A 15,570-nucleotide genomic window follows, 5' to 3' on the forward strand; every position below is an offset into this window, starting at 1 on the left:
ATACCTTTGCCCCAATCACCCTATCAAAAAGTTAGTTCAGTTGTCAACCTGTCTACAAGATAGATTAAGTCCTTGAGAAAAGGACATGATACCCACCCCCCAACAAAAAAATAAAATAAAATAAAAATAAAAATCCCACAAGTGATGATACTACTCCACCCAACAAAATTTCTACCAAATATTTCCACCTTTAAGTCCCAACATTTGCTCTACAACTTGCTAACCTTCAAAAGGAAAAAGGAATTAATTGCAAGTTCCTTTGACTCGCACCTATCAAATCCAAAATCTAGTGCTAGGATGAGACACACCTAGAGCATGAGCATAATCAATTTGCCATAGTGCCATGACTGCTATGCAAGATCTGCCAACACAAATGCTGACGGCATGTGATGCATGCCTCAACCAAGATATTGCATGCCAAGAACACCTCCATTGGGCCAAATGTTTAAAGATGCTGTCCTCAAGTATGATTAATTTGGAGAGGTTGAATTTCTCATGCTTGCATATTCAAAGAACTTGGCCTCAGATTTAGCTGCCTTCACCTTGAAGTCGATCTTGGGTTTTGCCTTCTCAAACGAACTTGAAGGATTGGGGGAACTGAAGGTGTGAGGTACTGAGAAGAAAGCATATTTATTGCTCTAGATGGAACTGGTAGGAAGAAGCTTGGGCTAGAATTGGGGAGTAAGCTCGACTGTTAGCAGACAAGAGGAATTAGGGCATTCAGATCTATTCTATGAGATGCAGGGCAATATGGGGATTTGAGCTATTAATTTTCAACAAAACAAGACTTGCTGATTTCACTTGGAGTCCATTTGGTTGGGGTACGTCAGATTACAGGATAATCTGATTCTTGAGAATCATTATTTGGAAAAATGATTACAAACAAATATAATTTTTACTATATTTGGTTGGTAGAAAATTATTCTGAAAAATGGCACTGAGACATATTACTACATTTGATTGGAGGTAATCCTATATAGAAATATACCCAAAATTTACAAATATGCCCATCAACATAAAATATTTTTTTAATATCAAGATAGCATTGTCATCTGCAATCAATTTTTATAATAATGACTATAATTGCATAGCTCTTTGTATAATGACATATACATCTTAAATTTTTTTTGAAAAAGTTCTTTATTAAATGAATTTGTCAAGACATCAAAATAAATTCAATGATTACATTAGGGATATTTTTGTCAAGTAAATTTATCAAATACCAACCCTACACGATATCTGTTTTATCTTCCCTCTCCAGAAAATAAACATGGATCCACCAATTTTTTTCATCATCTCTCTCTTCTATTTTTCATACCAAACATGATAATCTGATATAAGATTTATTTTTCCATATCAAACTAACCCCAACCAAATGTACACCGGGCAGTTATCATTAATAGGGCAAGGGATAGAGCTATGCAAATCTAGGGCATGGCACCCTAGCATTCCTCCAAATTTCATCCTACAACAACAGCTTGAAAGAATCTTGAAAAGATCCTTGTTTGAATTGCATCCCTTTTCAAGATCTTTGTTCCAATTCTCTTCCAATTTCCTTCCACTGAAGTTTAAAGTTTGAGCAGTCCAAAATTTTGCTATACACTCTATGCTCCTCATAAAACTAACCATAACCACAAATTTCCTTTTTTTTCCATTTTCTCATACAATCCAATCTATGGAGAGCTATGACTTCCAATTCTCTGTTTTTTTCAATAATCGTATTCACAAAAATTGCCACCATCAACACTACATAGATAGCATCCTTATACACCACAATCTCTTCAACTATCAGCCCTTGTGTTCCCTTGGTCAAAAGAAGCATAGTGTAATATCAACTAACAGTGATGCTTAAAGAAATTTTGACACCAGCTTAAAAATAAGTGGGTCAAATCAACTATTTAATAATATCTTCCTTTAAACACCACAAACCTTAAATTCCCCAGCAACAATTCTCCATTTGCAAGGAAAACCCTATATATCTCTTCCACATTCTCACTCCAAACCCTCCTTCACAGTTCAAATATCTAAATAACCAAATGAATGACTTCCTATAAGCTTTAACAACCAAAAAACACAACTTTGATTTAAGCTGAAAAATCATTGATTTTTTTCAAAATTAGTTTCATATGTAAAAGAAACACAAAGCATATCTGATCCCATAGCAGAAGCTTATAAAAATAAGCATACAAATTTACCAGGGTTAATCTGCCAATGCAGCAGTAGATTAGGAAGAAAATGATAAACTTATGTTTCCATGAGATTCAAGGCCAGCTCTTTAACATTGTTAAAATGTTGAACACCATGTCATACCATTTCAACTGAAATTGGTAGCCACATTGGAAAATCTAATTAAATAATATACAGTACAAAGAGCCAGCATACGAAAGAATTAGAATCCCCCTTTGTCAATAACTTGAAGAAACAATAAAAAGACAGCCGAATTATCTAACAGCACAAATGCACAACCATAGAGCTTAGCAATGAACCATAATACATTTTACGCACACTATGTAGGTACAAGCAGCATCAATTAAAATTCATAGTACATAAGTAAACGTACAGTATGAAGATAAACTAGAGCTCCAAGCTTCTTATGATATCAATTCGAGAATCCCAATTACAGTAAGGCCAGAAAAGAAAAAAAAAGATATGGAATGAGAAGATGAAAAGAAATACTAGATCCCACCTCTATCCTCCAATTGTTCCGGGCATTGTACACAGGGTCATCACTTTTGCTCAAAAGTAAGCCCATTTCTTGATCCAGCATCTGCATCACAACTCAAACTCATCATCAAGCTTGAGAGCCTCAGCAGCGGCCTCCTCTTCCTCATCGTCGATCACAAAGTAGGGGTTGTGCACCTCTGGCTTGAACTTGTAGCCGGTGAAGATGTAGAACGCGAGAGTGGCAAGCTCCCCGGCGACAACACTGGTCCAGAAGTAGCGGTAGGAGGTGATGGTGACGAGGGCGTACACAACGACACGGGTGAAGTAGATGTAGCAGATGACAACGACGTAGTACTGGCGGAAGAGGGTGAGCTTCATGAGGTTGACGGCGGCCTTGCCGTCGGTCCGGGCTGCCTCGCGGAGGTTCTTGATGGACCAGACGATGGGGAACAGGACGGCGCAGCAGCAGACGACGTCGACGAGGAGGAAGACCTTCTTCCAGTTGACCCAGTCGCGGGCGTAGGGACTGGACTCGTCGATGGCGACCTGGGCGATATTGGCGACGACCTGGAGGGGGATGACCACCATGAGGACCTTCTTGTCGCGATCCTGGAGGTAGGGCTTGAGGAAGGACCAGCCAGTGCCGATGAGGACGATGAGGGTGAAGAGGGAGATGCCCTTGAGAAAGCTAAAGATGTAGAAGAGGACGTCCCATCCGTGGGCGCTGCCGGTGCGCTCGATGTAGGACTTGTCCTCGGCCTCGCAGAGGAGGTTGAGGGCCTTAAGGATGACGACGGCAAGCATGAAGTAGTGGATGCGGAAGGCGGCGAGGCGCTTGCGGAGGAGGACGGCGACCCATACGGCGGCGAGGGCGGCGTAGGCAAGGAAAAGGAGGAAGTAGATGAGGGGGAGGGCGGCGGCGCCGGTGGAGAGGTAGGCGGGGCGGCCGGTGCGGGCGTCCCGGTTGTACATGGCGGAGCGGACGGTCATGGAGATGCGGAGGCCACGGACGCAGTTGGCGAAGACAAGGGTGTACTGGCCGGGGTCGTGTTGGGAGAAGACGGTGCCGAAGGAGGAGGAGCGGGGGATGGAAAGGCCGCTGGGGTTGGGATTGGGATTCTTGAGTTGGTCCAACGAGTAGACGTTCTTGACGAGTGAGGACTCGAGGGGGCAGGTGATTTCGTGATCCTGGAGCTGCTGGACGACGTGGATCCAGGCGTCGCGGGTGGAGAGGAAGAAGCCAAGCTGGTCGACGTTCGCGGAGTCTTCCGAGAGGGTGATCCCGGAGACGTTGAGCTCCAGGACGCCGTTGTGGGTGAAGCCGAACTCATCAAAGGGGATGATGGTCCGCCCGTCAGATCGGACCTCCGTCACCCGGATCTCCGCCGCCGACGGCCGAAAGGAGGCCAGGAGCGCCACCGCGAGGAGGAGGAACGGGCGGAGGAGGGCCATCGTCGCCGCCGAAGGCCCCGAGGTTCCCAGATCTCGATCTGGCTGGGAAGTCTTCTTGTTTTCTCTTTTTTAATTCCTTTCTTGGTGGAATTTTTCGGATGGGTCGACGAATGCCCAGACGGAGGCGATAATTACGAAGAGTCGGGGTTTATCGCAGGCGAGAGAAGAGGCCATGCGTGGAGGTGCATATTGGAAAGCCATAGGGGTTTTATGGTAAATCAAAGTTTCTGGGGCCGGCTTGCTTCGAAGTCAAGCATGGAACGACCGGAGAGACGTCTTTGATCCGGGGCCTCTCTTGGTCTCCCCGTCCCTTTTCTTTTTCTTTTTCTCTTTCTTTTTTTTTTCTTTTTTTTTTTTAAGGTGGGGTGGGCATGGGGGTGGGGGTGGGTTTTAGACTGGTCGCAATACGTCAACGTCCACGTAAGGATGATATAGATACGTACAACAAAAAGTATTTTGTAAAAAGACAAGCACACAATGCAAGTTAAAAATACGACTCGAGGGACAATAAATAGTAAGTGTTGCATTAGATTTAGTATTTGGTATTGCAAATGATCAAAGATTGTTATATGAATTATGCATATTATGAATCATGATACTACACAAAAAAAAAATCACTAATAGATCAAAAAAGTAATAAATTCAGGCTAAAAGCAGATAAATAGTGATATATATATATTATTTAGTTAGAAATTTCGTGAAAATTTTGGCCAATAAGTTAGTAAAGGTAATAATGCTTCATTACGATGGGTTCTAATTTTTCAAGTTTTTTATAATTTTTTTAATTTTTCTTAAGATGTCGATCGATTCTATTTTTAAGGATCCGATCCAACTCTTCTAATCATGCATTGAAGATCATAAAACTAATCTGTCAAAAGATAGATTGAACATTAAAAAATATGATCAATGAAAATATTATGTTGAGAAAGAAATGTCAAAAAAAAAATCACAAGGCCACGTTACTTTGTCATTTTTGGCTACCATAGTCACATAAGCATGGGTGCAAGGTCAACTAGATGAATATTCTCAAGGCACTTCTTTTCTAAATTAGACTAATACATTTTGCCTTTATTAGAATATGGTAGCTTTAAGACAATATAGTGTTCTGCTTACTATACTTCTAGTGGAGGTAGATTGGCTGTGAACATAGCTAATAGGAGTAAAAATGTAAAAAGATCCACTCAAACTAATCCAAAAAGAGTAAGAGTATGAGATTAGCCGAAGGCCATCTAGCAAGATATTGACTTACCCATTTGGAAGTCCTAAACTAGCAATAAGCATTTGACAACAATAATCCAATTTAGCAATGTAAGCTATTTGTAATAATATCTCGATTTGTGATGGTATTTCAATTCGACAAACCAATCAAATGTTGGTAGATCAAAGCCAACAAGTTATCCTTGCTAATATTTAGTTTTACCCTCCATAAAAAGTAAAAGAAGATCAAGGGATGGCATGAGATTAGTAAGAAAGAAAGAAAATGAGCACCGAAAATGGAGATGTTGGGCCTCTTTATAGAAGAGAGGCATGCTTTACTGTCTACATCATATCTCAACAATCTAGCACATAGATTGTATTTGATAGAATTAAAGCAAGCAAGAATCACATGACTTTTGCTAAATCTGAATAGAGTTCAATTGTGAAAATTATACTAGGAATGAAGACCCAAGATGAATAGATAAAGTTCAGCCATAATGTGCATAAGCATGCCAAAAGATCAAATATTGGCCAGATGGCTAGTAGAAGATTGAGACAATTATATTGATCCTAAATTCTCCAGAATGTAGAATCATATTATGAGTCGAATAAGAGGAGATAATTAACATAAGCCATATCAAGATAAATTAAAGGTGGATAAGTTAGTCTGGTTGTTGTGGAATAATCATATTTGTGTACAAGAGTAGTGGAAAAATGGTTGGTAGTAATTATTAGAACTGTTAGGAGTGAGATCAAATAAAGGATGCAATTATCAGAGTGAATAGTTACTGTATTTGAGGATAATTATTATATACTAGTATAAATAAGTAAAATTATACTCCATAAGTGACTCTTCAATAATCAATTTATCTATATCTTCTTCTTTATCTTAATCTTTTATCCTAAGAGTAAACATAACATAAATTATCTACTGTACCCTAGCACTACATCTTCAAACAGTAAGCTTGGCAGAGTGTCCTCTACCTCGGCTAACCAAGTTCTTCTGCAATTTTGAGTTCCTTAGCTTGTCCAAAATAAAACAGAAAGGTAGCAATAAGTTTTCTAATGTGCTTAGTAGGATACCATACAATCATCATCATATTATCTCCAATGAGATCCAACATAGTTATTTTCATACTATTCCAATGGCATAGCTATGTAATAACCATCACACCACTGTCAAAGATAATCAAGGAAGCAGTTGTAACTAAAGTGATTGTAATATTTGAGCCAACTTAAAGCACATGCACCTTCTTTGGCTCTAATATCGAAATAGATCGATAGACTTATTTCTATCATTGAAAGTCAGTATGATGCATCATGATATGTTCTAGAATAGATTATGGTAGAATTAGCTAATCTTGTCTTTATGGCTATCCACTCAATTTTCTTTTCATTATGGCATGAGAATATCTAAGCCTTTAAGTCATCCATCACTCAAATTGCAGCATATTAAAAGGAAGAGGCCGAAGACTATTGTATGGAGTCTTCAAGCTATACAGACCGAGGCAAGGTGGAAATCCTAAAGGTAGTATTACATCAGATTAAGCAAGTTATTGGTAGTTTGATCAGCATTAGATTGGTACTTGAAATTATAAGTTATAGTGCTTTATAGAACATTATTGGCAACATCGGTGGACCTATGCTACATAAGTCTTTGCTATTGAAGCCTGTGATCCCTTAGCGATAATAGATGGAGGCCAGCAATACTATCATCCTATAATACAACTCATTATCATAAAAAAAGCTAGAGGCAACTAAATCAATAGAAGCCACTAAACTTTTTTTGAGTGGTACACATATCGGAGCTATATATTGGGGGCAACATGATTACATAAGGGCCAACTCGGTCTCATACTTAATTATACATATATTTAGAAATCCTCATGTGGACCACCAATAGTATGATTTTCTGAGTTGGACAATAATCTAATAAAGGATCGACGAAGTAACGAATTCAGTTTGAAAGTTAAAATCATAAATACTATATATTATTATCATTTCAACTGGAGACATTCCACTAAGTTTTGACTAGCAGACCAATACAAGTGTCTTATTACATAAATGAACTCCATTCAAGATTTCTCATATTTTTTCTTGTCTTACTCTCACTGACAAGATTAAGATGTCAAGCAATTCTACTTCAAATGATGCAGACTAATTTTCCAAAGAAAAAATTTGGCTAGCTAATTTTGAAGATTATCGACCTAAGAGAATGGTCGAATGGCGATGATAAATATGCCAAAGTCATTAATGGAAGTATGTAAGACTGCTATATGCACACAAAAAAATATAAAGGCTATGTTAGTTTATCATTTTTTTATTAACATATTTATGCAAGCAAAAGTAAAAAATTGATTGTGATACTCTCAAGGTGTTCACTTCACTTTTGACTTGCGCTATTGATGCTTTCGCTAATATATACCCATCAAAGCTTGAGGATGATCCAATTTGATATTCTATCTCTTACACTTCTTGATAATGATAGTTAAGGTAGAATGAGTATAGTGAACTTCAGGCTTAGGAGATGGATATGATTGATAAGAGTAAAAATGCGAGAGGTACCAACCTAGAGACAGTGAATATGTCGTATTAACTGAGAGCCAATTGAAAAGATATTGATATATTGATTTAGAAACCATCAACCAAATAGCAAGTTTGTGGTAATAATATTCTAATTCAGTAATTCAACCATTTGCAATGATTCCTAATTCAGGGTCATATTCAAACTTAGTAAATCCACTCGATATCGATTGAACAAAATAAATGGGCTATGTTGGCTAGTACTTGATCCACCCACTATGATAAATGTTGCTATCAATCCTGAGATGCCGATGTGGATTGCCTTCACAAACTTACAAGATAACATGAAAATGTCAAAGAGCTCATCTCAAATTGAATCCGGCCAGGCCCTCTAATGCTTAAGTTAGAAAAGAATTTTTTTGGATGGAAAGCAAGAAAGAAGGAGAAAGTTAGGTGAATAATATTAATATTAGGGATACTATAGAGGCATTTAGCAATTGAGTATTAAGCCATTAAGGCATTAAGCAGTCTCACCTTTCTTAAAGGATGATCTTATGTATAGTTAGATCCCAAATATTCAATAAATCATATCCCAACTAACTCAAAGTTGTACCATGACAATTTGTAGATATGGTGTAATAGCCTTAGGACATGCCATAATTGTCCAACACATGATGAAATAACCAAAACTCCATATGTTCTCAGATGAAAGGATCAAGTAGCTTGTACCATGGGAAGGTCCTACTCACCTCGGGCTTACTATTGAGCTACCGAGCCAAGCTGAGTCTTCAATTTTGGAGATTGGCTACTTATGATTTTCTTATCCCGTCTTTCAGGTCAGCTCGGAGGTTTTGATCAAAACGCCTTAAAGAATCTTTGATGTAATTGGTTCACTATATAAGTCATGAGCTAATGAATTTAGTCTTACCACATCACCATAGTCATTTATTACCACATCATAGACATCCTACTTCCAAGCATAAAGCATCCTCCTTGATTCAGACAAAGGAAGCAACTATTTTGCTAGACTTTGCACGACTTTAAGGAGGCATTAACTCCTAAGCGGTGATCCCCTAAAGGACAAGCTTTGAGTCTTGATCATCCAAGACAAAATTGACTGACTGAAGTGGTGGTTGCAATATATATCTATTTTCCAAAGATGATAATCTAAGAGAGGGATGAATTGAATTTAAAAAAAAAAAAATTTAAACTTGTGCCCAACAATAAATTTAAATATGTTTATAAAAAATTAGCAGAAAATAAACATATAACAGAAGAATAAATATAAATACAAATATTCAATCATAAATATAAAAGATTTATAGTGGTTCAATACTCAACTCAACACCTACGTCCACTCTCCAAGTCAATCCATTTAGAAATTCCAACTATAATTTTTCAAAATTATAGTTTGATTATTTTTAAGGACTCACAATCCAATCTAATTGATTTTTTTTAGCTTATCAATCAAAATCTTACAATTGATTATTTTTTCAAGCTCAAAATCAATCTAGTTTATTTTCATTGGCTCACCAATCAAAATCTTACAACATCTGATTTTTGGCTTGGACTAACTTTTAAAAATCCAAATTTCTTCCCTAAGAAATTAGTCATAATAGTTAATAAAAGATATATAAGAATTTAAAACATAAATAATAAACTCTTTAGACTCTTGAAGAAGTTGAAATAGTTAGCTTTTGAATTATTTTGATTTCTTCTTTGAATGCTTAAGAGAGGATTGATGGAGACTTGAATAATATTGCTCAGTAGTTGTTAGCTTAATTTAGTGCACACTTCCTCTCTATTGAGTTGAATAAATATGGGAAGATTAGAATTGAAAGCTCTTGAAAAGTTCTTTCTCTTACTCTTTTTGTTCTACTCAATAGCTTGAATATTATCTATAATAAAATGCAATGGCCTTCAGTACTTCATTTTTTAATTTGAATTCTTTACTTTTATGGTCTAAAAATTATTTGTAATTGATATTCTAACCATTGGAAGCTTGAAAATAGCCATTACAAGTAAACTATGACCATTTGAAATAATCTAAAAAATAATTATTATTTTATCAAAAATCTGTGAGTCAGCTCACCAAAGCTCTTAATCAACTAACTTTAAGTGATGAGTTAGCTAAGTGAAACTTTGAGATGACTCAGAAATAGATGTAAATTTTTCTGTATTCTATTATCTGAGACTGGATCAACTCAGATATCTCCTTAGTTGGTTAACTTGATGACTTAGTCAACAAACTAATCTTTCACATCGACTCAGAAAACTTATAATCTTTTACTATTTTTTGTATTTTTCTGACTCTAAGATTGAATTGACCATCCCATTCTTGTGAGTCGACAAAGCTCTTATCTTGATCCCTTGGTCGATCGACTATGTTATTTTTATGATCGACTCAAAAAAATCTCTAAAATCTTTAATCTTCTATCTTCATCTTGAGTCTAAGATTGAGTCAGTTGTAATCCTATCTTGATTAGCTCAGATGAAAACTTGATCAATTAAAAAAAATTAAATGAATTTTATATCTTTCTATCTTTTTTCTTGAACTAATATTGAATCACTGAGCTTCTTTCTTGATCAACTCAAAGGCATGCCATGCATGCCTAAAATAATTTTTTCTATTTTTAAATATTTTTTTATTTAAATATATTCTAGACTAGACTTATCTTCTCTATCTAAATTTTTGAATAGATGGACTTGTTGAGAAGTCTTTCTAGGCTAAACTTTTCTTTATCAATTTTTTTTGATTTCGAACTCAATTTTTTTGCTTTCAAAACTTAAAATTTTAAATTTGAAAATATAAAATTATTTAAATTTGAGAGGACTTTTTTTAGATGAAATCAACCATTGAGCATTATAAAAAATATATAATCACTCTCAAAAGCATCATTAGTAACCATAATTTATACTTAAATTTTTTTGACATCATTAAAATCAATTTCAGGACTAACAATATCTACCAATCTAGATAAGAGAATAATTGATAGGATTAATTCAAGCTATTCAAAGCTTTATAAAGGAGGGAGTATGTTTTTGAAATTAGCTATATCTGGAGAGCTTTGGAGCTCCATAGTTCCTCCTACTGCCTTTTTATGAGTTGCCATGGCTCTTTGCCTCAGATATTTTGATACACTCAGGAGAGATATTTAACCAAGTCTTTTGGAGGCTTTTTATATCCAATGAAAAGCTGAAGCATGAGCTCTTCAGCTTGATCATCATTATGGCCACCATGATAATTGATCTAGCTCATGCACTTTAAGTGTTTCAGCATTGAATCAACTTATATATCTGTGAAGAAACTCATCCTCTCTTTACTTGATGGTGAGCAAGTCAATATAGGTCTTCCTCTGCATTTTACCATTGAGAAAATGATTGACAAATCGGTGGCTGATAGATTGGAGCTAATTGAGACTGGGTAAAGGCTCGAAAACCAAAGTCAAGTGGCCTTCCTAAGAGTGATTAGGAGAGCCCAATACATCATAGCTTAACTTAGAATAATATGAGAGCTCTGAAAATCTTTAAATGGTCCATTAGATTTATGGTACCATTATAGTGCTCAAACAATGGCATCTTAAATCTCTTTGGGAGAGGCTCCTCCATGATCTCCATGATGAAGGGAGGCCCATTTATCACCTCCATATCATCTATTGCTTTTGCCTTCTACTCTTGCAAGGCCCTACTCTAGATATATATCTCTTTGATTTGTGGTGGGGATCAGCCTCCCACCTGACGACCTTTTTCAATTGGTGCAGAGAAATCACCAAAACTGAAAGTCATGCTAGACGAAGAGCTAGAGCAATGGTGCCTCTAGCCCTATGCAAAGTTTTCGAAGGATGGCTATTACCTTGTATTGGACTTGATGGTTTGACTGATTAGTGCAGAGAAATCACCAAAACTGGAAGTCATGCTAGACGAAGAGCTAGAGCAATGGCGTCTCTAGCCTTATACAAAGTTTTTGAAGTAAGGATGGCTATTACCTTACATTGGACTTGATGGTTTGACTGATTGAAAAAGGAGAGTAGTAGCCTATTGCTATTAGTTTTGCACCATCATTGCTAGAGCCTGCACCTACTGAGCAAGTAGGTTGAAATGCTCGATGCCTACTGCTCCCATCATTGGTTGAAGGGGCTGAGCTCTCTAGGAACCATGCTGGAGACCATTAGGAGTAAGTTAGATAGGTGCTCGATGGTTGTTTCTTCTAAGTCTCTTTTTTCCTCTTCCAATAAATAGTTATAATTTATTGTTACCAATCCCAAGATGCCAACATGGACCGCCTCCATGGACCTACGAGATAATAAGACAAGATCGAAGAGCTCAATGGATTTACTCTAGCCGAGCATTTTAGTGCTTAAGTTATGTTTTTTTTTATGGAAAATAAAGAAGAAGAAGAAGAAGAAGAAGGAGAAAGTAAGATGAATAATGTCGGTATTAGGATGCTATTGAGAGATTCAGTAGTTTAGTATCAAGCCATTAAGCCACTGAGCAATTCTCATCTTTCTCTTAAGATTTTCAAGCCTATATATAGCTAAAATCTCGAATCTTTAGCAAATTGTACCCCAACAAATTCAAGATTATGCCATAACAACCTGCTTATGCAATATAATAGCCCTAGGATATATCATAACCACCTAGCATATGATGAAATAATCAGGACTTCATGTGTACCCAAATGGAAAGGTCGAGCTACTTCTACCATAGGAAGGGTTTATTGCCAAGCCTAACTGAGAGGCTTCAACTTGGAAGGTTGGCCACTTCTAGTTTGCTTATCTCATCTTTTCAATTGGCTATAAGGTTTTGACTAGAATACCTTAAAGAATCCTCAGATATGCCTAAGTCGCCACATATGTTGTGAGTTGGACGATCTCATTGTGCTATATCACCATTATCATTTATTGCTATCTTAATAAATAAAAGATCAGGAGAAGATAAGGATAATTTGGAGGAAAAAAAGCAATGAGCACGAAAGAGAAAATATAAGACATGTTTATAGAAGAAAAAGGTGCCTTACTAGGTGATCCCCATTAACACAAAAGATAATACTGAATCCTCATAGATATGGAGGATCCTTTTGGGTACCCAGAAGCATTCCACATAAAGAGATATGGCAGGAGAGGCTGATATCTTTAGAGGTGTGCACATCTTGCGAGGAGAATTCCTTGAACATTAAAGTTTGGATCTCACTTAGAATATGAGATATGTTGTATTATTTATAAGATACATGTTTTAATTATGATACATGGCTCTTAGACTTGAGAGTGGTAGGAAGAGTTTTTGAGAGATATCTCAAAGAGACATACTTTTTTAAGAGAAGAACCAAACTCATTATTTCAACCTTTTGAGTAAATATTTTTTTCTCATCCAAATTTTTTTCCATTATTGTCGCTTGATTTAATTGATGGTTATTCTGAATTTTTCGTAGGAGCATTTGATCTGTCATTGATAGTGTGCTATGTTACGCATTATGATTTATTTAGAGTAAGATATTTAAGTTTAAAAATAAGAAAATATTCATTCTCAATTTTTTTTTTGATGTTTGCAAAGAATGAAAGATATGGTTTTATAGTTTTTGATTTCAAGGATATTTTTATAATTTCAAAAAATATAAAAATATAAAAATAGAAAGGCACATAAATATGGTATAAATGCAATGCACAGGCTATAACAAATGATCATAAAAAAAATCAAAGCATTGCTTATAAATACCTAAAAAATATTTTCTTGCTACCTTTTCCATGCTACAAGAGATTTTTTTACTGAAAAATAGTTATTTTTAAAAAAAATTATCAAAATAATATTTTTTAAAAAGTATTTATCAAAATACTATCCAGAAGAAAGTCATCCTATGGTAGGATAACTTTAGATATCAACTCACCACCTTCCACATCATGTGAAAATGTGAGTCGGTAATGAGAGTCACCTTATCGAAGGGCGACTCATAGAGTTACCTTATGGAAGAGTGATAGGACGATTTATAAAGTCACCTTACTGAAGAGCGACTCATAGAGTGGCCTACATAACACCCTCCCCTCCTCTCTTCGTGACTTATGGAAAAAAAAAAGCCAAAACCAACTGATTCTCGGTCCCCCTTTCCTTCCCGCACGATCCCCACCTCTCCCTCTGGGTCCTCGATGCAAACGCCTCCCACTCCCTCTCGATCTCCAATGCAGACACCCCCTACTCCCTCTCGATGCTAGAACCCCCCTTCTCCCTTTTGATCTCTGGCACAGACAAACCCCTCTCTCTTCAGTCCCCGACGGCCATCTCTCCTCTTGGTGCGAGAACCCTCCTCTCTCTATCGATCTCCGACAATTGTCCCTCCTCTCGATGCGAGAATCCCCTCTCTCCCTCTCGATCCTCGACGACCGTCCCTCCTCTCAGCACTAGAACCCCCCCTTTCCCTCTCGATCCCCGACAGTCGTCTCTCCTCTCGGCACGAGAACCCCCTCTCTCCCTCTCGATCCCTGACGGTCGTCCCTCCTCTCAGTGCTAGAACCCCCCTCTCCCTCTTGATCTCCGACGGTCGTTCCCCCTCCTCTCGGCCCGTCCCCCTCCTCTCGGCCTGTCCCCCTCCTCCTTCCCGATGTACCGTCGCTCCTCCCCTCCTCCTCTTGGCAGTCCATGGCATGAGAACCCCAACTTCCTCTCCCTCTCGGTCTCTGATGGCCCTCCCTCCTTCTCTCGGCCCGCCCCCCTCCTCCTCCCCAACGTACCACCACCGACGGTCCTCAGTGTGCCGCCCCATCCCAATCCAAAGAGGCAAATGAAGATATTTTTTTATTTTTATGATTTAATTATTTTATATCAATTATAAATTTATTTTTATAATATTTATTTATATTTTTATATTTTTTTGTTTATAAATTTATATTTATAAACATAAATTTATGTTTATTATATTTTTATGTTTATAAATTTATATTTATATTTTTATAAATTTATGTTTATATGAATTATGAATTTATGTTTATTATAAATTTATATTTTTATAACTGAAGATAATTTGTATAGGAGGAAGGCAATTTAATGTAAATAATGTTTGTTTATAAAAAAATTATCAAAATAATTTCTTACTTGGGATTTGTTTGGTTGGCTGGGCCCAAAATTCAATGGGATTCATAGCCCAACCACCATAAGTATTGGATTATAAGCCAACCGAGCCTATGTTTTTAAGCATCCAGAGCCACCTTTTGAGTGGGCTGGTCCGAATCCTATAAGGAGAAAAAAATGATCTACTGAGAGGGGTTAATTGGGATTAGACCGTTAGAGGCGATATCATCGAGGTCTTCATTGAGATTTCATTGGCTTCACGATACCTTTCACCACTTATCGGATGATACAGATGATGAGACTGTGCGGAGGCATGCACGAGCATTTGTTCTTTACCTTATCGATGGTCATCTATTCATTGATAAGTACGGTTCCCACGTGCAGTTATTGTACTTACTCCTGCTATGTGATCTTGATATATGTAGGCAATAGAGTTGGGGTAGTGCTATCTTAATCTTCTTGTATCACGAGCTCTGCAGGGCCACTAGACCAGATGCACGTGAGATAGCAGGGCCATTGGTATTGTTTCAACTTTGGATCTGGGAGTATTTACATGTCAGACGGCTAGATCGGGTGTTTCCTAGGGTAGGAGCCCATCAATCGGTAACGAGAGGTGATGTAGCAGGACATGTCCCATTATATGTGGATGATACTGATTTTGAGGATTCATTTGGTGGC

General features: G+C 37.3%; 1 protein-coding gene across 1 annotated transcript; it reads right to left on the bottom strand.

Annotated features, from left to right (window-relative positions):
* Nucleotides 1–2,511: 2,511 nt before the first annotated feature.
* LOC105059380 (protein CANDIDATE G-PROTEIN COUPLED RECEPTOR 7) lies at nucleotides 2,512–4,278 on the bottom strand. Its single transcript, XM_010942658.4, has one exon. It carries the CDS (start codon nucleotides 4,114–4,116, stop codon nucleotides 2,773–2,775), a length of 1,344 nt encoding a protein of 447 aa, XP_010940960.1. The 5' UTR covers nucleotides 4,117–4,278; the 3' UTR covers nucleotides 2,512–2,772.
* Between the last annotated feature and the right edge of the window lie 11,292 nt (nucleotides 4,279–15,570).

This window comes from Elaeis guineensis, chromosome 16, assembly GCF_000442705.2.
Source record: "Elaeis guineensis isolate ETL-2024a chromosome 16, EG11, whole genome shotgun sequence".
Lineage (NCBI taxonomy): Eukaryota > Viridiplantae > Streptophyta > Magnoliopsida > Arecales > Arecaceae > Elaeis > Elaeis guineensis.

Coding starts and splice junctions, on each gene's coding strand:
- LOC105059380 (XM_010942658.4), bottom strand. CDS start 4,116: ATGGCCCTCCTCCGCCCGTTCCTCCTCCTCGCGGTGGCGCTCCTGGCC.